This window comes from Aulonocara stuartgranti (genome assembly GCF_965226115.1).
Source record: "Aulonocara stuartgranti genome assembly, chromosome: 10".
In the NCBI taxonomy this organism is placed as follows: domain Eukaryota; kingdom Metazoa; phylum Chordata; class Actinopteri; order Cichliformes; family Cichlidae; genus Aulonocara; species Aulonocara stuartgranti.
In genome coordinates, this window is record NC_138946.1 from 12,143,137 (window position 1) to 12,168,838 (window position 25,702).

The 25,702-nt window shown below is 37.9% G+C and overlaps 1 protein-coding gene across 7 annotated transcripts in view; it reads left to right on the plus strand.

Moving 5' to 3' along the window:
• The window catches only part of jakmip2 (janus kinase and microtubule interacting protein 2), a 50,368-nt gene extending 24,902 nt beyond the window's left edge, over positions 1-25,466 (plus strand). For 3 of the 7 annotated variants that reach the window (XM_082548469.1, XM_082548471.1, XM_082548467.1), the window contains exons 2-23: positions 10,527-10,774; positions 10,977-11,231; positions 11,379-11,621; positions 12,864-13,073; positions 13,485-13,583; positions 13,734-13,880; positions 13,988-14,128; positions 15,702-15,758; positions 16,058-16,180; positions 16,416-16,544; positions 17,187-17,270; positions 17,392-17,454; positions 17,546-17,644; positions 18,677-18,778; positions 18,908-18,961; positions 19,045-19,110; positions 19,199-19,267; positions 19,787-19,864; positions 20,074-20,124; positions 20,548-20,700; positions 20,827-20,892; positions 23,027-25,466. In XM_082548469.1, coding sequence (XP_082404595.1) covers positions 10,646-10,774; positions 10,977-11,231; positions 11,379-11,621; positions 12,864-13,073; positions 13,485-13,583; positions 13,734-13,880; positions 13,988-14,128; positions 15,702-15,758; positions 16,058-16,180; positions 16,416-16,544; positions 17,187-17,270; positions 17,392-17,454; positions 17,546-17,644; positions 18,677-18,778; positions 18,908-18,961; positions 19,045-19,110; positions 19,199-19,267; positions 19,787-19,864; positions 20,074-20,124; positions 20,548-20,700; positions 20,827-20,892; positions 23,027-23,284 — 2,676 coding nt within the window. In that variant the 5' untranslated portion in view covers positions 10,527-10,645 and the 3' untranslated portion in view covers positions 23,285-25,466. The other 4 variants (XM_082548473.1, XM_082548468.1, XM_082548472.1 and 1 more) reach the window with 4 other exon arrangements.
• Positions 25,467-25,702: the final 236 nt, after the last annotated feature.

Here is a 25,702-nt window from a genome sequence, read left to right on the forward strand (position 1 = left end):
GGTTGGCAAGGCCTCCAGATTGAGGCTCAGAGTCTGTAGCCTACAACTGCCTCGGGGTGTTACACTGGCCTGATTTAACAGACATCACCCCAGCTGGGAAGGTGTTTGTCACAGTATTGTTTCATGGCCAGGGCAGATGCAGGCTAATAACTGACCACAAGCTAATTGTTTATAGATTGCTTTATAAATGCAAGAGTCATCCAATACAAAACACCAATAGCAAAATGTGGCAAAAGGAGATGGCAAAAACACGAAAAAAAATGAGATAAGACCTTTTTTTCTTTGGTTGGGCCTGTGGGCTTATTACTAATAATAATGCTTTATAAATATGTTAAATATGTTGCTGTTGTCAGAACCAGCTGAGCAGAGGTGAGGAAGTTATATATATCCCTGTATCATTAAGTCTAGAATCCTATTTTCAGTTCTTATCCATGCATCATCAAGGATTACTTTGGGTATAAAGAGGAATTTATCGTCCTGAACAACTACAAAAGCTTGCAGCTTTAACATAACAGTCAATGCTAATGCCATACTATAATTGCAAGCCATCACTACATATTACAGCCATATTGTAGATGTTATAATGTCTGTGGACATTTAGCCAGGTATACAGGAAAAATTACAAATTAAAATTTGCAATAACAACAATGCAAACCACCATCTCTGTTTCCTGTTTCAACAAATGTATTTTTCAATTTGTTAATCTTGCAAGATACACCTTATTTCCTACTCTTATTAATAAACTATTGTTTTAGAATTATATTTACTTTTTCAACTTTAATTTGTTTAAATATGAATTATTAAATAAAAAAATGAAAAGAAAACCAAGTATTTTAAACATGGAGCAGATGTACACCATAGTCATTTAGATCCATTTCCTGCACTATTTCCAGCATTAGCAGAGCTCTGCTTATACACAGGGTTGGTATTTTGACCTCAGGCAAATGGATTAGAAAGCATCTTTTGGTCAGGACTGAAATGTAATCCGAAAACAAGAAGAACAGTTCTTCTTCACTTCAGCCAAAGTGATGGCACGTTGAACCAGGTTATGTCACAGCTCTATACCAGACTGATTAAACTTAGTTTGCCCCTCGATGTTGGGGCAATACTGGCATTGGTCTGGCTAACTTTTACTGAGAGGGTTGCATAACGGGGATTAACTAAATCAAAAATAGTCCTGAAATGCAAGATTGTGTTTGCTGAAAAAAGAACATGACAGAAAGATAAAGCTGAAAGTGACAGTTGGTTGAGCAGTCACAAACACGTGGACATAACAGTGCTAAAGAGATCAGTCTGTGCGTCTAGGTCTGGTATTAGGGAGGAGGTTGGATTTCTGCTTCACATCTGGAACACGAGCTGCCAACAGTGTTCAGTCTGTGTTTACAAAATCATATTACACATATCATATCATATCTGTGAGCCTTAAGTGATAACTGTTAGGTGGATTGTGACATTTATGAATCATATTGAATGACTGAACATACAGTAGGGTATTTATTCCTGTGTGCTTTGAATTTGGCAGAGAATTATGTATACAAGAAACACATTGTACCTGCATGTAGACATGGTCCAGACAGTTGAATTATCAGATTCACAGTTCTCTGAACCAGAAGTTAGAGAGGAGAATGGCCAGACAGAGCTAATAACAAAGGCAACTATAGCTCAAATAAACACTTGTTGCAGCCAAGGTATGCAGAAGAGCATTTCTGAACATGTAATACCTTGGACCTTGAAGCAGATGGGTTGTGGGTGCAGAAGACCACACCAGGTGCTGCTTCTGTCAGCTAAGAACAGCAAACTGAGGCTACAACCCATATGTGCTCATCAAAATTGGACCATAGAAGATTGGAAATAACGTTGCCTGGTCAGATCAGTCTCGATTCCTGCTGCAACTGTCGAATGTTTGAATTTGATGTAAACAAAATAAAAGCATGCATCCATTCATCCTCAACAGTTCAGGTTGCTGCTAGTGGTGTGACGCTAATGGGATATTTTCTGCATGAAACTGTGATCCAATCTGGTACTAGCAATGTGTACCTAAAAAGTGGCTGGCATGTATGTTTTCAGTTTTGCACTACTAGTGTTCATAGTAAAGCAGTGTAAAAATCCACATCAATAGGTGGAAGGCTTGGTGGTGGCACATATTAAACAAAAGACTTCCAACCATGTGACTGTTTGGACAGGGTTAGGGAAAAAATGCTTGGCTAGGCTTTGAGAAAATCCCGATATGGGGAAAATGAACCTTTTCAGAATGTTATCCACAGAATTCTAGCATCTGTAAAAAGCTTAAAGCTTACTTAAAAAAAGCTTACTGTAAAAGGTATAGTCCTACAAGTAGTGCTGACGCCTGTTTTCTGAAAAAGATAAGGTGTTTTACATGCCCTTACCACAAGAGTAAGTTTACATATAAAGGGGTTATTTCAGTCATCTTCAAGCTTGACCACTGTTTACCACATACTGTATAAATAAATGTTTGCAGAAATCAGTAGGGTCCCGTTTTGGAGCAAAGATTGTATGTAATCTCTTTATGATACATAAAATCAATGGCAGTGAATTAGCTGCCATTGATTTAAATGCATTTGGCAAAACTGTAACACACACTGCTATATGCAGAATCAGCATGTAGTTCAGGTTAACATTAAATCACTAGCAATTGTTCAAACAATGCAAAAATGCGTCCTTGTGACCATCAATCATTTCTGTGTTTTAACTCTATTTTCAGTCACACTGAAGCTGCGGCTCGTATTTCTAATGCTCCCTCTGATAGTCTGCTGGAAAATCCAGCGCTAACAACCAAATTTAATGTCTGAGGAGTCAAAAGTGGGTCATGATGCCAGTGTGCTTCGTGTCGTAGTATTTAATGCACACAAGCTCACATTGATACACCAACACCATGATACATGCACATACACTCATTCAGAGTGCAAAGAGAAAATCAGTTCTTTTTCATTCTTAGCTATTTTTTTCATATTAAAAAAATCAGTTACTGTGAGCATGGATGGTTTTAGTTAAGACTTACCAATCATATCTCCCAGTCATCACAGTACTATTACTACAAAACGTGTTCCACTTACATGGTTTTGTTTTTAGTGTGTTTGACCAGTGGTTGTTGAAGCCTAACTTAGGGACATTTTATAATGTGAATGATGCCATCACACTTTAAAACTCCTAGGTCATTGTCCAGCTGTGCAGTTCCTTAGAGCTTTTTCACATTTTAGCTCTCTGTTCTGTGTATTCTAATGTATTTTGTAGTGTATTGACTTCATGGCTTAGTTGTGACACTCTAATGAACTCTGTTTGAAGCTTCTGACCCCTACTATCATTGAAAAGCTCAGATAAAGTTGTTGTTCTGCTTGCTCAGCAACAAATTGCATTAACATTTAGATCAACACATTGTTTCTCAGTATTGGATTAGAAATTGGACAGTTACAATATTATTATTTTAGGTGATCTAAAATCTGCCTCGAAATGAATACCAGAAGTCTTTAAGATGTCACATTTACCATACAGCTTCAAAAGGCAGTAGCAGTCACTCAGTACAGCTGTGACTTTTTCCTGTTTTACATGCATTTCTTAGTGAAGCTTCAAGCTCACCTGGAACTTTTTTAGGACTGAATAGCCGACAAAAATATCAACTAACTCGAAACCATAGTTAAGCACTTAGACACTAGAGATGTAGATTTTTTTTCTCTCTCAGGAATTGATGAAAATTATACCAAAAGGAAAGTGGATTTTGGGCTAATAGTTATTAATGGCATTCTGGCACCTTCAGTTAAAGAGCAACTAAACCTGATAGGGGGATTTATGCATAATACAGTAAAAGGAGTTTTTCTTCAGTGAGGTAATAAAAAAATAAAAAATAAAAAAGCAAATATCACCAAACACAAAAACATGTTTTAATGTAGCTTGCCACAGCGTGTCTGCTAGGTAGACGTACAGTCGGTTTATTTTTCAGGGAGTGGAAAAAGAAATCCATTACATTACAACATCTGTGACATTTTCAGGGATGGAGAAAGATGTAAGAAAGTGAGGAAAGGCGAGAAAGATAAGAGATTTTTCAAAGGTAGAAACTGCAAGGACATTTGAAAAACTGGAATTTTAAAGCTTCTTGTAATGTCCTAATTGATTCTGTAGTGTTTGGATCGAAACATAATGTTGCAAATTTCTTTTTTTTATACTGTGAAAGTCATTCCAAACAAAGTGAAGTATAAGAACTTTGTGTTTTTCAGAGGGTGTCGTTTAGAGCAGGCTGAAGTCACTAGCTTGAAAGACTGCGGTGAAGTTTCCAGTAATGCACCACTATATGCTGGATGCATAGTGGCTGTGGTGTTCATGTTCAGTGTTAGGTTACATCTAGGATTGCAGACATCACTTTAAATTTAAGGTGATGACACTGATTAGATTCACTTGCCAAATCCTTCCTTTTGCACTAGCTTTATGCTGTCTAGGTGTTGGAAAGCAGCCACGGTAGCTCGTGTAACCTTGCTTATTTGTTTGAATTCAGTTGACTAAATCCACAAAGAGCAGAGAATCTGGTCAGCCGATGACAGCCTGTACATAACAAATCTCACAATGAAAATTACTGTGAGTTATTTCTAGGTGGTTCTTTTCCCCATACACTGCTACACACAATCTTTTCACGCCTGCCAAATCTCACTTTACCCTCTGCTTGTCAGGTGTACAGTAGTACCATGAGAAAAAATAATTGCTTTTGCTATCTGTCTGTGAGACAAAATATTTTGGTAAGTTGGATTTCTAATTGATATTATGCATTTATGTTTATTATATCAACAATATTTAAGACCCTGTTAAAAACTTCAAAATAATCAACTGACAATAAATAAATAAATGTCCATCTTTGTTCAAGCGCAATTAAACAATTGTTGAATTAGAATTATGGACCATTTAATTGTTGGAGAAATTGCTGTTGAGTATTTTAAAGGTTTTTTTATACTTGGTTGGCATCTCTTTGCCTGTCATCTCCACATAACTCAAGTCGATTGCTTACCATGCAGTACTGACCTATAAAGATATCCTTGTATACGGTATAAACACTGGGAACATAGACAGCAGTCCAAGAAACATGTTTTAAATATCAGCACTGAATTGAAGGTGAACGTGATTGGTCACAAATGCATAAAATAGTGGTCTTTGTGGATTAAAGAGGTATGGTCACCACATATATTTGATCTCATAGCATTAGCATCCTGGTTTGCTCAAATGAGCTATACATTTTAGAGATAATGGTTAAATCTCTATAGTTAAAAATGTATTATTCAAGTGATGCTGCTGTGATGGATGCTTGATCTTCTTGATCTGCTGAGTGCTCACTAGTTCTTAGAGGAATACTGTCAACAGAGTTTGAAAGATTTGGTTCCCTAAACCCTTCTTGGCATGAAAGATGCATTTTCATTAACTTGTCTTAGTCTGTGAGTCCATAAAGTGTTACCCAGTTATGTCATTTCTTATCCAAGAGGCTGCTGTAGCTGTCGGGTTTCTTACAGTTAGTTTCGACGGCTACCAGGAAGCTTGTATAAGGTACTGATACTCTAAGATTTTCTTTTATATAGTTTCTTAGTCTTGTGTGATGTTGATTGCTAATATTGTTGTAAAGATTTTGAGTGATTGTGTTGTGTGAAGTATGTTGAGTGTATATTGCACTTTTTAAAAATATAGCAAGTTGTCATTTTTTGCAGTATTAGGGTTGAAATTTGTCTCTTTACAAAAGAGTCTTGTGTTGTCTTAGCATCCTTTATTGTTTTATTTATTTCCTCATTTGAATCTATTTAAACTTTTTATGCAAATGAAACATGAATAATTTGCTAAATGGCTTGTAACCAGTCAGCTTTGTCCAAATATAAGATATAGGTTTAGAGTTTAGTGTTCTAGTGAGCTACAGTTTTTATGATGATGATCCCCAATCACAGCATTATAATTTTATCATAATATAATACTAAAATATATCTGAGAGATGCCTCTCAGACTAGCTTAAATTGTCCATTACCTGCCATTTAGCAGCTTCCAAAAAATTCCTTACTTTATATGCAAGGCTTCCCGCTATAAAACCCCATGTTTAAATATTAAACTGGCTCTCATTGGAAAAGAGGACAGTGCTGAGTAAGAATATTACTTGGCTGTTCCTGAGGGAAATATAGATCACAAATGACAGCTCTGAAGGATTTTTTTGCTATTTGTTAACAAGCAAGGAAATATGAATCACAATCCTTCCCTAAAAATCTTGTTGAGAGTCACCAAAGATGCCTGATACTGAAAGTGAAAACTAGAAGTAGAAGCCTGTAAGGTTAAAAAGTGGGTACTTGTGTTGCACTGAGCAGTGGGACCTATAATGCCTCTGTGTGGGTGAATAATGTTAATTTGGCTAGCCAACAGATCATTTCCCTGCTGGGGAACGTAACTGCAATCAAATTGACTTAGGCTTATCGCAAATACATATCTAGCCTACTCCTCCAGAACAGTATCTGGCTTCTGTGGATGGTTTGTAGGTTAATACAGTATTAGTAGTCATGGTGAGGCGGTTGGCTTTGCATGATGATGGTCTAGTCAGTTTAACCAAAATGAAAAGAGATGACTTGTCAATGAATTATCAGCATTACTATTATTAGAGTTTTCATATATGGGTATTGCACTCATGCCACAAAGGAGAGTGTTGTACATTGTATAACAACATTATGAATATCAAAGAAACAGGAAGTGTTCCTGTAAATGTAGAGTACCTCAACTGCCTTAGTATTTTCCATATTATAAAAACTTGTGTACAATACACCAATGTAAACTTATATCAAATGTATATTTTCCAGTCAACATTTGCTTTTTCTGTGTTCAAAAAACACACGCGATGGGTGAAGAAACAACCCGGTTTGCCTTCAAAACAACATGAAAACTACATAAATCCTCCAAAAAGTGTTTTTCACATCACTTGTGGCTCTGGAAAAATTGTTATAGGGACTTGTTAATATGGCCAAATATTTAATTATTTCATAATAGTCGATCTAATTAATTAAATATTAAGAAAACAAATATATATATATATATACAATTGAATTGGCAGGAAAAATATCTGTTGAAATATTTCATGTTTAAGGGTGCAAATCTGGTTATACTTTCACATCATACTTAGAAATCTACTGAAGATGCAAACTCGAGTAAGCTCAAGTTTCCTCTGCAAACATTTTCAAATTCGTTCATAGATTACAGACAGTGGTGTTAAAATGGTAATGTACATGACATAACTGTCCTGCACTCTTATTGCAAATCATTTTTGAAGTTGCTACTTGTTGCTACTTCATTAGTGTTACTTTGGACAGCCTCCTGAAGTGATGCTTAATAACGTCAGCAGTACTTCTGAAAAGCCGCACTGTAAACTAACTGCAAAATAAGGAGCCCGTGTGGACTAAACGTGATGATTACTTCATCTCTAATCTGCATCGTCAAATCTGTTAAGCAATGTTATGTCATTCCACTTCAGATTATGAGGGACGTAGTCCAGTTCCTTGTGAGTCATTGTGACAATGCACAGTCTTTTTCACTTTCATATGAACATTTTGTGGGTAGTGTATTAGAGGAAAACAGTCTGCACGTCTCTACAAATGTGTTAAAACAGTGACCTTGTAACAATGTTTCCAAAGAGTTTAGAAACAGTTTAATCTATAAACCTTTGGTTGAATCTGCATAGAACAGGCAAAGTCACGAATAGCTGATAGTCATATTTATATGTATATATATGCCATTTAAGAAGAATTTTAGCAGCACAGCCATTACAAGAGCCTAGTAATGGCTAACCTTCATCATCCAAATCATCAAGGGACTATCTATTTCTGTGTTCTTCATAAGGTATTAAAAGTAAAGTTTAAAATTTCAGCAGAATACATTTTTATGACTAATATTAAATACAACATGTGTGTTGTACACACAGTCACACGCAATACATCATACTCTGTTTTTCATAATTAACATATTTCATGTTAGCATATGCATAATACATTAAAAAAGGCACCAAACCTGTAATCTTTAGACTGCAACTCCAGATGGTAATTTGAGTATTTATTATTTATCTATTATTTTTTTTAGACAGATTGGTCAAGGTAAAGCCTATATTTACCTTCTTGTGTAATTAATTTGATTGCCATAAGAACAATGTCTGTTTTAATCAGTAAAGCAACATATATATGAGCTAAAAGCTGTCCTTTTGGCTCATGAGTTTGCCATTTATTTTTCTCTACCACTGAGCAAGACATTGAAGCCTTACTGTACATCTTACACGCAGATGCAGTAAGTGCGGTAGGCCTGCATTACCATCTTTAGGTGACCTTAGCTTCTTGAGGTGACTGTTGTTGTGATTTGGTCCTATATAAATAATATTGAAATGAACTGAGCATTATTTTACCCCGGACTAGTGTGTGAATGTGTGAAAATAGACTGGGTTCAGTAAACTGATAGGACAAGTCTCTCATAGTCTTATTTTAGCCCAAATGTCCTATATTTGCTGCACAAGTCTATCTGTGGCTTTTAGCAGGTCGTTGGCTTTCAGATGACCTCAGGCTGTGCACAAACAGAAGTCAGATTGTGGGGCAGGAAGGATTACCACTGACTCGGCATATCCAGACAACCATCTGTTCCAAAACCACTTTGGTTTGATAATAAGCCAATATGATCAGGACAATTTCACTTCCTACTTGCTTGTTCAGGTTTTATTTACACCGCAAAATTTCTCAAATGAAAATCTCTTGCCACAGAAATTGTCATTATTGGCTTCTTTCTGTCTAGGCAAAGCTTCTTGTGACACACTGGATCTGTATGACCTTAGGGATTTACCATAACATCATGCATGTGTAGGTCATCATACTGATAGTAAAAAATTACGAGGATGTTTCTATTGTGTGCATTGTGTTTACTGCTTTTTTGTTATGTTAATGAGTGACTATAATTTCTTGCGTGACTATAATTAGGCATGTAACAGTTGTAGTCAAACAAGAAATCGAATGCACATGAAAGAAGCTGACCGAGCAACAGTCACAAAGAACTACAGTTCTAAAAGGTTTTATGTAACTTTTTTATGGACATGCGGAATTTACAGGCATAAAAAAATATTGAATATAACAGATTCTATAAGGCTGAGAACAAAATACTTTTAGGAAGTGGCATCAAACTGCTTTATGCCACAAAGTGAGGAAAACAAACAGGGACCAACTCTGGCTTTCCTTTCACAGGTCCCAGTTAATGGACGGGACAAGGTGTCTCACATGGTTTTGAAAGCAAAAAGGCAGGGGCTCCTGAGATAAATCTGTATAAGTGCAGAGGAAACTGCTCACAGGAGGTTTCAAACAAATAAATCAGAAAGTAACCGATGTTGCCGTTCAAGTTAATATTGTCATAATTATGAGCTTTTCCATTTAGGTAAGCCAAGTGCAAAATTCCATAAACATGAGGCTAATATTAGCCTAATCCCTAACCTTAAATGGGTTGCTGGGAGATCTGAATATTAACAAATTAGAACTAAATTCTTCAAAAAACCCTTATCTCCATTTTTTATGCCATGCTAGCAGTGTGGCTTTGAAGGATTACCATTTTAATTCCACAACTTCTCAACTGCATGTGGCCAAACTGCAAGAAAGCTGGTCTCCCCAAGGGGAGTCCTAATGAATTTAGTAGGTCCATGACTTTTTGGGTAACTGTTACTCAGAAAGTAGAGGTTGACCACTAATTACTACGCTGGTAGTTTTAAAACTGTATCAGTGGTGTCTGCATGTTGAACAGATAACATATATATACAGATAGATAGATACGGTAAAAAGTCCCAAGTGGTCAATCATACTTGAAAAGCCCAACAAAACTGTAGTGTATTTATATTTTTACCATTTATACTGACGTTTAATAATTGGAGCATGTTGTCTTTTCTACCAAACTAAGGTAGTGCATGTTTTCATTTTGAGCCTGTTAACTGGCATGAACATTTAGCCCAAATATGCACTATTCCCAAGTTTGTTACTGTATTTTTCAGTTACATATTTCAGATTACATTAGATAAGATTAGACTTCATTCATCATTTTTATATAATTACCTAAAAATGAAATAGCCTTCGTTAGCCAACAAGCTGGTGGTGGAAATTGGTTTGAGGAGCTTAGCGTTAGGGCTAGGTTTTAGCTAGGTTATAGCCTAGCATTAACACCTCCACCCTTGTCTCTCTTCCATGTGCTCTTGCGATGTTAACAATGCATGGTTGTCCTAATCCTGGGTGAGACCAGTGTTTTTTATCTGGGCTTATACAGTGTAGCAGGACAAGCTTGCTAAAACACTGTATTTCCCCTAATCGGTGATTCCTACAGTGGTTCCATACCTTTTGGTTTGCTTGTCTGAAGTCTGACGGGGCAAAACATCAGTTTTGTTGCTATGTTTCCAGGAATTTATTATTTCAAAGTACAAGAATCTTAATCATACTCTGTTTAAAGTAAATCTGGACTTGCTTTGTCTAACTCTGTCACTCTTTTGTCTCTCCTCCTACCCCAAGCCCTTGTGTCTAATAGGAGAATGAGGAAGAGGAGGAACTGGAAACCTTGGGAGCACCTCGGAACGCTTATATGAAGTCTCAATGAAAGCATTAGAACAGCCTCTCTAGTTCTTGAATCAATGGCTAAGAAAGGGCGTACGAAGGGCGAGAAGCCCGAAGCCCTTATTTCTGCCTTACAGGCAGCTAATGAAGATCTCAGGTCCAAGTTGACTGACATTCAGATAGAGCTGCACCAAGAAAAATGCAAGGTACTGTACTACATCTCATATACATATATATATATCTGGACTATTATCTCTTGGACCACTTTCTGTGTAAATACAGTATTTTTAAAACCTTAATAAAGTTTAAATGTTAAAATGTTCAGAACCATCACTGACAGCTTGAGAAATTTTTATAGTATGTATTTATGAAAAATAACCAAACCCTTCCTTCCGTGTTCCTCTAAAGGTGAGCAAACTGGAGCGAGACAAGGTGCAAGAGGTGAAGCGGGTGCGAGAGCAGGAGCAGCACCGTCATACTGCCATGCTAACAGAGCAGCGGGCAAAGTGGCATGAGGAAAAGCAAAAGGAGCTCCAGGCTCTCAGGGAAAACCTGACACGGCAGCACGAGCAAGAACTGGCCCGCCATGCTAAAATCAAAGACCAGGAAAACCAGAGGCTGAAAGCAGCACTGAATGCCATGCGTGATGGCAGTGGAGAGAAGGTGAGTTTAAAGATGTCCGTTAAACAGATTTTAAGATTTTCATTCCACCCTACACTTACTTGTGTTTCAGAAAAATGTAAAAAGAATAAATAAATAAAACTCTTATCAACCTAGTCAACCTTTTTCTTTCTGCCTTCACTTTTTCAGGTACGCACAGCACTGACTCTTGAAGCCAAGGAGGACGCACGTCGTTTCTTTGACCAGGAGAGAGTTAAACTCCTGCAAGAGATAGCAGAGCTGAAGTCTACTAAAAAGCAGACTGACGAGGCTCTCAGCAACATGATCCAGGCTGACAAGATGAAGGCTGGGGACCTGCGGGTGGAGCACCAGCAGCACCAGGAGCAGATCTCTAAGATCAAATGGGACTGTGAGAAAGACATCCGCAGACTGGTATGAACAGTCACTGCAAATAAACACCATAAAACTAGAAACAGGTTTCACATGTATCTTCAACATATGAATAATGAGCATGTCAAAATTTCTGCGTCCATGAATCTGTGACCTTAGGACTCATAAATAACTACACATAAAAAATGTTAGGGAAATCTATTTATGTTTTATGTGTTTGAAAGAAAAAAAACTGATTTTTAAATCACCAAAAATCAGTGTTGGTATACTCTTTAAAATCTTTTATTGTTTGAGCTTTAGTAGACACAACTCTATAATGGATTCACTCTCTCACGAGACTTCGAGAAGTATTCAAAGAATTTTAACAGGAATCATTACTTGAATAGTTTCTCTAGCTAGCCTGTGTCTACAACAGAGTATACAGTAGTCCGCACTTTAGTGCGAGTTGCATAGAGAAGAATGGGGTAGATTTCTATCTAATTAAATGAGCTACATTTGTGTTTAATGCAACCTATGTAAGAACAAAAGAGCAGCAGGGAAAACATTTTCATTTGTAACCTGCATAACGTAGAAACCTGGTGCTGAGAGAGTTTAATTATGGACACATCTAATGCTGCAAATTTCCTTCCAAATTGCTATCAAGGCAGTCTTTGTAATTTATCGGTCAGTCGAAATGCCTAAAATTAGCTTTTATTTAGCCAATAAAAAAAACAACAACAACATGATATTAAAATATCTGCATAAAATCTTTTCACACCTTTAAAACAAGCTTTAAAAATACTGATCAAGCCCTGAAAATAACAAAATAATTGCAAAATAATTTGTGGAATACATCCTTTAAGTGATAGGTTGCACGACAATGCCAGATGTAGCAAACATAATACAAATTAAACGTCATATATTCAATTTTATATTACATTTATGTCATTTTAAAATTTAATCAGAAGGCTCAATAAACACTGCACTTTCAAAAAAATTTCTCATAATTGCTTCATGGTTCAAGCATAACATGGTTAGGGTCAACTATTTATGGGTCTGTTGTTCCTCTCTACTTGTGTAAGTCGGTCTGGTTTCTTTACAGTTGTTTGTTAGTTTTTTAGAAATACATTAAAAGAAAATACAAACAAAAATCATATTAAACTTTCTGTTCTAACATTTAAAACCCTAATTCTGATCATAATGTCATAAAGAGTGATGGGAACAATTCGGATAGCATCGGAAATAAAACGCCTTCCTTTCAGCCATTACTTAATGATTTTTCCATTTCCTTCTCCCACACCACAGGTGGACGAAATCAAAGGTAAGGACCGCACCATTTTCGCTCTGGAAAAAGAACTGGAATCGACATCGGGTTACTTACAGAAGCTGCAGCTTCAGAAGGATGCCCTGGATGAACAGTTATTCCTTGTTAAGGAGGCTGAGTGTGGCCTGGGAAGCCCGAAAAGAGAAATCCCAGGCAGAGCTGGAGATGGTGCGGAGCACTGTGGCAGCCCAGTAAGTAGAGAAACCATCGAGAAGCAGCTCAGGGAATTAAAACAAATAATATTAAACTGCTAATTTAAAAGAAACTGTCTTACTTCTTGAATTCACTTCAATACTTTTGCTGAAGCACTTGAGTGCACTTGGTTTAGATTGTTTTAAAAGTCTAATAGTCAAAATGGAAACCATGTCATGTACACACTCAGGCATTTCTGTAAGTGCCAAACTATAAAAGACTATAAGAGAGGGGCGGTCCGCACATGAATCAGCTCCAAGCTATAATTTAATTTTAATCAGTGCAAAACAAAACCACTACAAGACAGGATGGACTGTTCTGTTTTGCAGTCCATTACATCACGTATTCTTCACACTTCCCTTGTGACTTGATTGGTCAAATGATAAAGGATTGCATTTTGTTTGTTTCAGGACATGAGGAGAAACCAGAGGCGTATGGCTGAACTCAATGCGACTATACGCAAGCTGGAGGACCGCAACTCGCTGCTGGGGGATGAGAGGAATGAACTGGTACGATGAAATTCAAGAAACTTAATTCATTTTTAATGTTTCTGCTTTTCCTTGAAAGTTCCCAGCTGCTGTTTCGTTGTCATCTCTTTTCTTACGGGTCTTCCTTAATCACCATTTAAATTAAATTTATGATTTTTTTCCCCTCACTAGCTGAAACGTGTTCGAGAGTCAGAGAAGCAGTGTAAGCCCCTGCTGGACAAGAACAAGCTGCTGAGTAAGAGGAATGACGATTTGACCCAGACGATCCAGAAGCTGGAGGAGAAGCTGAAGAGCCTGATGAAAGAAAACCTTGAGATGGTCTGCACAAAGTATCAGTAGCCTCATTCTGTATATACGCACGCTGACTTACACTTGAATAGTGTGATCTCAGTGGACACTTCTCTGTGTTTTTTGTGGATCTGCAGAAGGAGAGGATAAACTCTCATCCTCCACTGAAGAAGCTAAAGTCTCTCAATGACCTGGACCAAGCCCATGATGACCAGGAAATAGCCTTTCTCAAGCTTCAAGTCTTGGAGCAGCAAAGCATGATTGATGAACTGACAAGAGTATGTTTCTTATAGTGTTTCAGTAATTTATCAAGTAAGCCATGTTGTTGCCGTGATGCTCTGACATTTTGACACAGTCCTGATACAACACTGAATCTTTCTGCTTAGGTCAGATAGATTCAGATGAAAAGGAAGTAATTTCAGAGGATAATGAGCTATTATGACATCATGGTCAAGATGACCCACAGTAGGGACCTGCTCCAAACAGGACATAGTTTGCTGAAAATTGGTGTAATGCTTGTTAATCTTATGAAAATGTATTGCCATGACTATCCTTACTAGAAAACTAGAAAATCAAGCACAGTATAGAGCATATCCCAGTTTATATGTTTGGGTTTGATAAATATGACCCATAGCAGGAATTTCAGATGAGTTTTTTGTCTACAATCATCCATTTTGATGGTATTTCAATCACACATATTCTAAAACCACATATGTGTTGTTTACATCTGTAGTACACTACTTTGCAAAAGTCTCGAGCCACCCATCATTTTGTCTTCAGGAATAGTTCTCCAGGCTTTTTGAAGGACACCCCAAATCTCTTATGGATTTGGCTGCCTTTTGTTGCTTCACCTGTTAAAATGATGCCACACTGCTGGAGTAATGTTGAGGTCCGGACTCTGGGGAAGCCAACATTTCTATCTAAATGTGCTTTTACTGCACTGGTAGTGTGTTTGGGATCGTCATCATGCTGAAAATAAAATGAAGCTCTTGCCAGTCTGAGCCTTTCCAGGTGGTATTGTGTGGTAAATAAAAATATGGATGATACTTTTCAAGTTATATAATTCCACCAATTTTTAATCAAAATTGATGGAATTTCTCTTTCCCTTCCTTAAGAAGGAAACAGCTGCTACTCCACTGAGACCGTCTCTGATGAGGCTTGATGGATCAACTGAAGGACTAGCTGGATCTCAGATCCGGTGTCAGGTCTTTGATGGATCTGTTTCTCAAAGGTCATGACTTTCACATATTGTTGCAGGAACCTTTTTAGCCCTGCCACTTCTTCTTTTGTCCTTCACTTGTTCAGCTGCCTAATTTCTTTCAAGGATACACGGTCGGTACACCATGCGAGATATGTTAGGTTTTTTGCTAATAGCTCTTTGAGAATCACCTTGAAACATATCAAACTGTGTTATCGTCATCATTTTTTATTATATCCAACTAAAGAAATGCACCACTGGTTTGTCTATTGAGTTAGGTTCCTTTTTTATGCTTGGATGATTCTTAGGTCAGTGTTACGTGTTTAAACAAACAAACAAAATGTTTCTCTGAAAATAATTAGTACTGGACTGAAATTAAGTTAAAAACCAGTGTGTAAACATTCACAGATATTCAGAAAGCCTGGAGAACTATTGCTCTAGACCACTTTTTGTTTCCTTGGAAACAAATATAAAGAATTGAGGGGTGGCTCATGACTTTTGCACACCTATAGCATTTTTGCTATGGGGTAGCTCTTGTAATTTTGCTGCTTCTATAAATTTGATCATGTAACCTAAAGAAAGAAAATCAAAGAAAGTAACTGTGTCTTTAGTCGTATTGTTAAAGTGTGTTGTTCATCTGTCTGATTTTCCAGGACCGAGAAAAACTCCTAAGAAAGAAACGGCATAAAAGAAGTTCAAGGCCAATAAAGGTAGGATAAATTCAATTTGTTAATGGCTGCTTAATTTAAAGTGTGTGTAGAAAGTGTGCATTAAAAAACAGTATGGAAGTCAGTCCTGTTTGAGCGGATTGTTTCAATAAGAGTGTAAACTGTAGTTAAACAAATGAGTGCAAGGAGAAACTCGACCTGTTAATAATGCAAGAAACAAAACTAAAAATTGACAGTATTTAACACAAAACATGGCTTTTTGTTAAATGTGAAGCACCAAAAGGAAAAAAAAGTGTATTGATTGCTCTATCGTGAAAGATTTTGGTATTTATTTTCTGCAGAGGCATATCGTGGTTGATACTTTCTTTGGGTATGATGAAGAGTCTATGGACTCAGAGACATCCTCAGTGGCTTCATTTCGAATGGACAGAACTCCTGCTACTCCTGAGGAAGACCTGGATGATGTATGAGCTTATATTTATCATATCCAAAAGATAGTCTAGCATTAATCTCAGTAATCTCATTTATATTCACATCAGGGCCTTCAATTGTGTTTTTACTTTTTAAACTTCTGCTATCAACATCAAATTTATTCAGTCATACCAGCTGGGTAATGTTAGCGCATCAGATGTATCAGTATAATGATGCTGTCTCCTAGAATCATAACCTTTGATCTTTTTCCTGTGTGTATCAATCAAGAGTCTAGCCAACGAGGAGTCAGAGCTACGTTTCCGTCAGCTCACCAGGGAATACCAGGCCTTACAGCGAGCTTACGCCCTGCTGCAGGAACAGAAAGGAGGCCTACTGGATGCTGAAATCGAAGCTAAGGTACATGTATAAAGATTAATTAACTAGTTACTGCTCAGTCTGGAAACCTCTGATCTGGTCTGAAACTGTAAAGTTACAATCCCCCAAAAATTCTAATGTCCCCCCGAGGATTATTTAAGTTGGAGGTACAACACGGTTCATTCAAGGTTACGTCTGTCTGCCTTAGCAGTGAGAAATTCAGTTATTGAGAATTTTATTACCACTAGTCTGAAGTATTCATCTAAACACACGATTTATAAAATCATTTTTTGACATTTATTCTATCGTATGAGGCTGTAAAAGAGTCATTTTGAGCGTGGCCACATCATGTGGATGTCAGACGTACTTTTTAATTAGTTCAGCTGCCGTCATTGATTGGGTAATGTCCCATGCTTGACCAGGACACAAAACATTCTTTTAGACTTTTCAGTCGTTCTCTTTTAATGTCTGCATATAGCGACATTATGTACGTCGTATGTTGGGTTGAAATGCTGCAAAAAACCCTCAAAAAACCAAAACAACATTTGTGAGAGTTTTAGGTGTGGCTTAAACAGATCCCATTATAGAGCCTGAGTGCAGTCAGAAGTGAATGTCAGACAAAAATTAAAATCTTGCAAGATTTGTAAAAAATTCTAATGAATATCTGTTTTGCTCCTGGTTCAGGCTCACGAACAGCTCCAAGCAGAGGTTCTCAGGTATAAAGCCAAGATAGAGGACTTGGAGAAGGAACTAACCCTGAAGGGACAGGTAGGATGCGTAAACACACGTATGAATGAAGGTGTTTGCATGTGTGCATGAAGGGATTGGAAAAAATAACCATATTTGTTTAATAAATATATGAAATGATGTGTACCTTTCCACTAATCAGGACTCCAAATGGGTTGAAGAGAAGCAGCTGTTCCTAAGAAGGAATCAGGAGTTGTTAGAAAAGGTTGGACTCACATTTTTTTCGATAATCAGTGAACAATGAAATAGTGGAAATGAAAACAGACACATTCATTCTGATCCTTTGTGGCACCCAGGTGGAAAAGTTGGAGTCAGACTGTAATCGGCTGCAGCAGGAGCTTCAAGACTCCAAAGATCAAAATGAACTGTTAGAGTTTAGGATACTGGAGCTAGAGGTACGTCACAAAGGGTTTTCTACCAAGTAAGATAAGGGTTGTCTGTGCGCCTAATAATCAGGTGAGCCTAAATAACTTGTGTGTTTTTTACTGAGTTAAAAACGTTTTGCTTTCCCAAGAGCTGAGAAAAAGTGATTTTAGTGTAATTATTACACAAACAACACTCTGGTGATTAAAGCAGCCACATTGGTTTTACATTTCATAGATTTTATTAAAGTGAATTAAACCACAGTGAAATATTTCATGGCAAATCAGGAGAGACTGTAGCCACTTTACAGGGGAAAAGAAGTGGTGTCCGAAATTATCGAATTTTTTCTGAAGGCTGGGGATTATATCGTTTCGTAAAAGTACAAGGTAAACTTTGAGTTGAACACAGTGAGGTTTTAAAAGAACAACACAACACAATCCCTGCTTTAACTCGAGGACTGTGGAGAAGAGCAGAATCGTTGTTTAACAGGGTGCATGCCTCGTGTCTTGGAATGGCTCCAAGAGTCTCTGATTTCCAAGCTCGATAACCAGCTGACAGCAGTTTCTGTGTTCTGGCTTCGCTCTGGTGCAGTGACTGACAGCACCTTACCAAGGCTTTAACTGCCACCTAGTGAACACAGAGGAAAAGTTCTTGCTCGGACGTGCCGTGCACATTCACCTGATTTCACCTCTGGCAACATCAAAGTGATTCAGCCTCGGTTTAAACTAAAAACCTCCAGTGCTGCTGTCAGGTTTGGCATGTCACTAGTCAGATGACAGCGTTTGCAATGAACTTGTGAACCAAGTTAAAAACTTTGTAGCTGAACAAAGACAGTGCTGCGTACTAAAACTCAAGCATGCAAAGAGAAACTGATAGGGACTGATATAATCAATCATTAGAACTCTGGGTAAGACTGTCACTCGTCCTGTTTTTTTCTCTCCTGATTTAAATATTAATTTTAGGCTCCTATGATAGAGATTATGTTATAATGCTGTTATAATTCATAGGAGGCTTGCAGAAGACTTTTTGCATAATAAAAAGTGGGTTTCTTTTTGCTGTTTTAGGAGCGCGAGAGGAGGTCTCCTCCATTCAACCATTTGAGAATGCATCCTTTCTCTGAGGGAGTCAGTGCACTGCAGATCTACTGTATGAAGGAAGGAGTTAAGGTGCGCAGTGAGACGGGCTGATGCTTTATCATAGTTTATCGTTAAGTAGCTAAAAACAGCAAAGATTAAATATTAAAGGAATTTATATGTATTTACACCCTAATCAGTTTTATTGTCTTCTTTCCACAGGATGTATGCATACCAGATCTCATCAAACTGCTGGATATCCTCGGAGACAACGGGGTAAATTCATACGGAACTTAACATTTCATTTTCCGTCGCTAAAACATTTACATTATTAAGGTTTAAATGTCTTTTTTGTGCAGAACTTAAGGAATGAGGAGCAAGTGGCTATTATTCAGGCTAGCACTGTTTTGTCACTTGCGGAAAAGGTAAGGCTGGAAGCTACATTGTGTTTAAATTAACATCAGATTGTTCTGTTGTTTAATAAATCATATTTTGTTGCTTGTTATTTTCCAGTGGATTCAACAGATTGAGGGGACAGAGGCAGCACTGCACCAGAAGATGATGGACCTGGAGATAGAGATGGTGGGACACAACAAGGGGCAGACTTTGTTTCATGATTATCATTTGTGATATGACTGATTCTTCTGCTTAACCTTCTGCCTTTAAGACATTTAATTAACATTCCTTGGATAAAGTCACATCATACCCAAAGAGTCTCCATAACCAGTATTTGAAGCACCATGTGCCTGCTGCACATTAAGTTCTAGACTTGCACCGTGACACTTTAACAGGGAGGCGTTAAATGTTACTTAGTGGCACTGGGCTCAGTTAAAAAAAAAAAAAAAAGAATAGATAGGAAAGGAAAAAAGAGAAATAATGACGATGGTTTATTGAATATTCCACGTTGTACCCAGATCCTTCCTGTAAGTTATGACTAGTAAACCGAACAAACAAAAAATCTGTCATTGATGTTGGGTTTTCTTCACAGATCCATATCCTATAGTTTCAAACAGTTAAACCACATGTTAGGAAGTGGTTTAAGTTTATGTTATCACTTCTTTCTCTGCTAAACACTGGTCCTAATATGCTCCATGTGTACAGGAGATGTTTTGCAAACAGAAAGGATATCTGGAAGAGGAGCTGGACTACAGAAAACAGGCCCTGGATCAGGCATACATGGTGGGTGTGTTTTTTGTCTCTTGTACATCTGGGGCTGAGAAAACAGTGCCTCGTTTTATTTGGGGTCTAAATTTCAGTTCCCAAGGTGACACATAATCTTATGATTAGAATCATGACAGTATTGTTAGGCGTGTAGCCGTTTGAAGAAAAGTGAATAAGTTCTTACAAACTTAACTAACAACACTTTTCTACATTGCTTCTCTTCACAGCAAATCCAGGAGTTGGAAGCAACCTTATACAACGCCCTGCAGCAAGACAAGGTCTTTGATTTGCCATCATGCATTTATGCATTGCCGTACAGCCATACATTTTTACCAAAAAAAGGCTAAAGAAAACAAAAACAGTTGTAGCTTTGTTGAGTCTCACCCATCTTTTGAAATGTCACCACAGTCATCTGATACAGTGGGTGAGGTTTATCTAATTAAGATAAGAAATGCCAAATTCCTCCCAAATAATTTGGATCATCGAAGCTGTTGGCACAGCTAGTTCTTGGTAAACGAATGACTGGTGTGAGATTATTAACAGAGATAAAGAAACAGAAAAGGCTTCTACAAGCCCTCAAAGATTCTTATGATTTGATAAAGCCTCAGCTGATAAAGAGCAGTAACACTGGAGGTGTAAGGAGTCTTTCAGATCAATCACAATCCAGTATTTGTGCTTCACGCCTGTCTTCTTTTCACCAGGTGATAAAGTACGGCGAGCCTCTGGATGAGCTTCAGAGGGACGAGCTGCGGACGGCGGTGGAGAAGCTGAGGAGGCAGATGCTGAGGAAGAGTCGAGAGTACGACTGCCAGATCCTCCAGGAGAGGATGGAACTTCTGCACCAGGCCCATCAGGTCTGTTGCTGTCTGTAAATGTGGCTGCTGATGATACAGTAGAGCTTTGCGTGGAAGTAGGTTTGTAGGTCACATGCTTTATACTGGTATTGTTATTATTTTTTTCCCCTCTCTAAATAATTGCAGAGAATTCGTGATCTTGAAGATAAGACAGAAATCCAGAGGAGGCAGATTAAAGACCTGGAGGAAAAGGTAGGATGTGTTTGATGGCCTAATGTGAAAACAATTGGATGCAGAAATATCTCATTTCTCATGATCAGCAGCTTGGCTTTACACTCATAAAGGAACGCTAATTGAATTTTGATAGTTTAGAAGAAAAGATAAAAAGGGAATCAGTCTCAAATCATGTGATAGTCATAAATATGATTTCATAATTCACAATGAGCCACGCCCGCTGCACAGTGAACCTCTGTTCCTGTCCCTTCTGTGACTAACATGTCTCAAGTGTTCCTCTAATTCTCTTCTTCTCTTCCTTTGTCCCTCCTTCATCTTTCTTTCTTCCTATAGTTTCTGTTTCTGTTCTTGTTCTTTTCTCTTGCCTTTATCCTTTGGCCTTGAAGTCTTTGGCGTGTCCTGTAGCAGAGGTGAGTCCTGTTGGGCTTTCGGTAGAAAATTCAAATCACTGCCATCCCTCTTTTTGACCTTGGTTAAATATTTTACTGAGGAAAGCCATAAACCTCAAACAGTTTTACAAATTGACCACTGGGTGGCTCTGTGTCTTTCAGAATCAAGAAAAGATTTGACCCTGGTCTGCACACTCTCCCACCTTCCTTCATCTGTCATTACTTTTTCTTTGTACTCTCATCATCTTTCCACCTATGCAGTTTTGTTACAGTTTCGTGATATTTTTTTCCATGTTTTCTGTGTTTCGCTCCATGTTTACATTCTATTTTTACCGTCTTGGTAGCAGATACCATGAGCACCTTTCTATCCATTATATATTTCTTCATTGTCAACTCTTTGGTTATTACCATTGTTTATACCTGCATTGCAGAAACCCTTTGAGGTTTGTGAAATTGTTCTAGATGATTGTTTTTCACCCAGCAATTCGTGTTTTTATAGACTAAAACTAAAGTTACCAAATAATTTATTATGGCTGATGTAAAAACAATATATGGAGAAAAAAATTCATGTTCCCATCTAGCTGAAGATAACAAGTCCAGTGTTCACTAACCTTTTTGCTCTGGTTTGTTCTCTGCTGCTCAGCTGTTTGTGCGTGGAAGGTTAGAAATTTTACAGGTGGTTTACAAGAGGTGTAAAAGCAAGCAAAAGCACTTTGACTGGAAAGAATACTGGGAAGAACACTCAATGGCCGCTTTATTAGGCACACCTCTTCAATCACTCATTAACACAAGTGACTTATCTTAAACCCGATTCTTTGATCCCCATGATAGAACAGAGAAAACCCGACTCAGGAGTGGTCAAAACATTTATAATTCTTTATTCAATCATCTTCTGGAAGAGAGAGCCCTGCACAGCCCAAAACCAGCTGCAGAATCTCTAACATTAGAAGCTAAAAATGTGTCTCATATAGGTGTTATTTTGGTACTTTACACGTCACACATAGTTTAGATACAAACAACTCCTTATATGTTACTAGTTCCAATCCCATGGCAGCAACTTATTGCATTTAGGTTTGTAGACATGTTCAAGACGGCACGCTGACGATCAAATCAAGCATCAGCATGCTGAAAAAAGGTGATTTAAGGGACTTCGAAGCAACAGAAGACCACACTAGATGCCACTATTGTCAGCTAAGAACAGGAAACTGAGGCTACATCTTGCACGTTCTCAGCAAACGTAGACAGTAGAAGATTGCCTGATCTGATGAGACTCGATTTCTGCTGCAACATTTGGATGTCCGGGTCAAAATTTGGCGTAAACAACTTGAAACCATACCATGCTGCGTTATATCAACAGTACAGGCTGCTGCTGTTTGATGTAATGATGAGGGGGATATTTTCTTGACACTCTTTCTGATTTGTAGTACGAACTGAGGATTGTTTCAACACAACAGTCTCCCTAAATATCGCTGCTTACCATATCCATCCTTTTATGACCACAGTGCAGCTCTAGAAACGCATACCTAATAAAGTGGCCAGTGAGTTTAGTCGTAGACTGTAAAGCAAAAACAAATAGTAGTAAAATTCTAATATTCTCATGAGTGACAGCTGAGTACAGAGATTATAATCTTTTGACATAGGGGCTACTCTACTGCTACTGACTGAGCATACCGATATCTAAAGATGATAAAAATGTGCCACATGCTGCACGTTTTGTGTGTTCTAATCTAATCTTTCATGACTTCTCTCTCTCTTTCTCTCAGGTGGTATGTCAGCTTGGGGATCTTGTTTGTGACTGCAGTGTTATTTATTTTCTGGACAAGTGTGAAACGGTGTGTGTAGCAGTGGCTGCTCGTGTCATAACATCAGTGACTGCTGTCGGTATAGCTGGATGTATTGTGTGCTGGTCGGATCACACTTCAGATTTATTATTATTATTATTATTATTATTAATATTGTTTTTTAACCGGGTGAGGTTGGTTCTCATCCTGCTGCCCAGGATGATATTTTTAGGACATTAAATATCTCTCCAAGCAGCTGAGAATACAGACTGCAAGGAATGGCAGGCAATTGGGAAAACAGATATAGTGCATTCAGACATGTACACACACACACACACACACACACACACACACACATAAATAGTTTTCAGACACACATGCATTTACAGACATATGCAGTTGCAAACACATGCTTTGACAATTTAAAAACCAAAGCCTGGGATATGTTCTCTCTGCCATGCAGGGTAATAATATATCACTGACCAACATTTAGCCCCAGTGGGAATATAAACAGACAGAGAGCTCATAAACAACAAGGAAAACAAACCACAGGCCGCTCTTCTTTTCCCCCCTCTGTTTTTTTGGCGTTCAAACCTGAAAAGAAGTTCTTGAATGCAACCACCCGGTGAACTGAAGCGAGCCAACTCAGGGCCTTACGCACGCAGAGGCCATTTAAACAGTGCTGGTCTCAGGTCAGATTATAACAAGGAACTTTCGGGACCTGGTTTCTTCAACCAACTGCCCTGACATTGCTGTTCAGAGAATGGTGCTTACACACTGCTTGCACTCTCCAGAGGTCACGTCTGCAAAAGGACACAGCTACACTGCAGAAGCTGGTGTGTACAGACACTAATGGGAGATACGGGACACTCAGGTTGACATGTCTTCACTGGACACACATAACAGACTCGAGTGAAGGAAGGTGAAAATAGATTTTGGGAGAAATGCCACACTTGGATCCACTCAGCTCCACTCAGCCTGGATCTGTACAGGAGAACATACGGATTGTCAAACTGCATCTTCATTTTTTCTCAAAAGCCAGCAGACTGTAAAAGCTTTACCCCCTGGTTGTCTTTTTTTCCCCTCCTTTCTGTTTTTCTTTTACAGCTCCTACCACTGACAGCCCAAGAGAAAACATCCCCATTCTGTATTGTAATATATACATTGTTAATATGTACATGTGTCTGAATAATTTCATGTAGTCTCCCCTTTTTTCTGTGAATAGTGGAAACTTTTGTTTATTCTCTGATGCAGCTTGAACAGTTGATGTACTTGGCAGTTTAGAAATGACTTGACAAGGGTGTAAATTGCTCTGTTTTATTGTGGTGATGGCTGCAAAGATGAACATTGTTTCCTTGAAAATTATAAATGAAAAAAATAATTTTAATATGAATGTGGAATAATATAAATATTTGCCACCCCTTTCCTTCCCCCCCCCCATCCTTTATCACATACCGTGTATTGGATTTGTTGTTCTACTGTCTATATCGTGTTGCTCCAGCTGGCCAGCAGGGGGTGCTGCTGTCGACCTGTGCAACTTTCCCAATTTGCCCTTTAAAGAAACATGACCTTTTACCAAACTTGTAAATATTTCAGACTGGTTTCCGATGAGCTCTGGTCACAAAACAACATGTAACAGTCATGTTGTCCGTATTTGTTGGGCAAAATTTCACTCCATACTCTGAATTTTGTAAGGATGAAAGGAAAAAATTATAAAACAACACTACAACATCAGACCTTCCTTTATCCCAAGAAAACTGCAGGTCTCTTCTTTTTCTACTAACCAAAACATCTTTGATACTAATGGCCCTGTTTTGCTAAACTCTGCTGGCCACTTAGGTGTCCACTTCCCCCAAAAGGAAACAGAAGAAAGTGGATGCAACACAACACCTGCTTCACTTCTCTCCCGCTAAGCTGACTCTGCCCAGTCCCTAAAATATTTACTACTAATACTCTGCCTGCTCCCCTTTTTACCCGAGCTACTGTATCTGCCACTGAATCACCTATTGTAAGGCCGAGGGTACCTTCTCATTGGATCTCATTACACATCGGACAGTAACTACAGCCCAGTACATTCACTTTAACTTATCGAGGGGGGCGACTGAAAATATTGTGCAAACTCAACAGCAGTTGCCTTAAATGCACTTTCCCCCCTTTTTCTGCCTGTATTTCCATGTTTAATCTATTTTTTCTTTTTCGGGTCATTTATGTATCTCACAAATATACATTACGAGAATGTAATGTGTGACATTACATGTAATGTGTATTCATTTTTATTTTTATTTTACAGAGATTTTCTTTTCTCCTTCTTCTGTCTGTCTTCCAAGGAGAATATATAATCCCTCCTAATTTCATTTAGATTATTTGATAAACAGAAAAACGTAATGCTGTAAAAAACAAAAAAAGATTAAATAAAAAAATATGGCCTATGACCTTGAAGACTAATTTGTCTTCTTTCTGCAAAACAGTTGCTTTTTTTTAAACTCCTTTTTTAATGACACGTAATCTGCTTTTGTCACGCTCAATTAGTTGTTGTTTTATTATGTATTTCAAATATTTAAGTGTTTAGCAAAAGATGTTTTTTTACATACTATTTCCAAAGTCAGTAATTTCTATATCTCCCCGTATCATCGTGTCAAACATCTTTTTCTCACACTG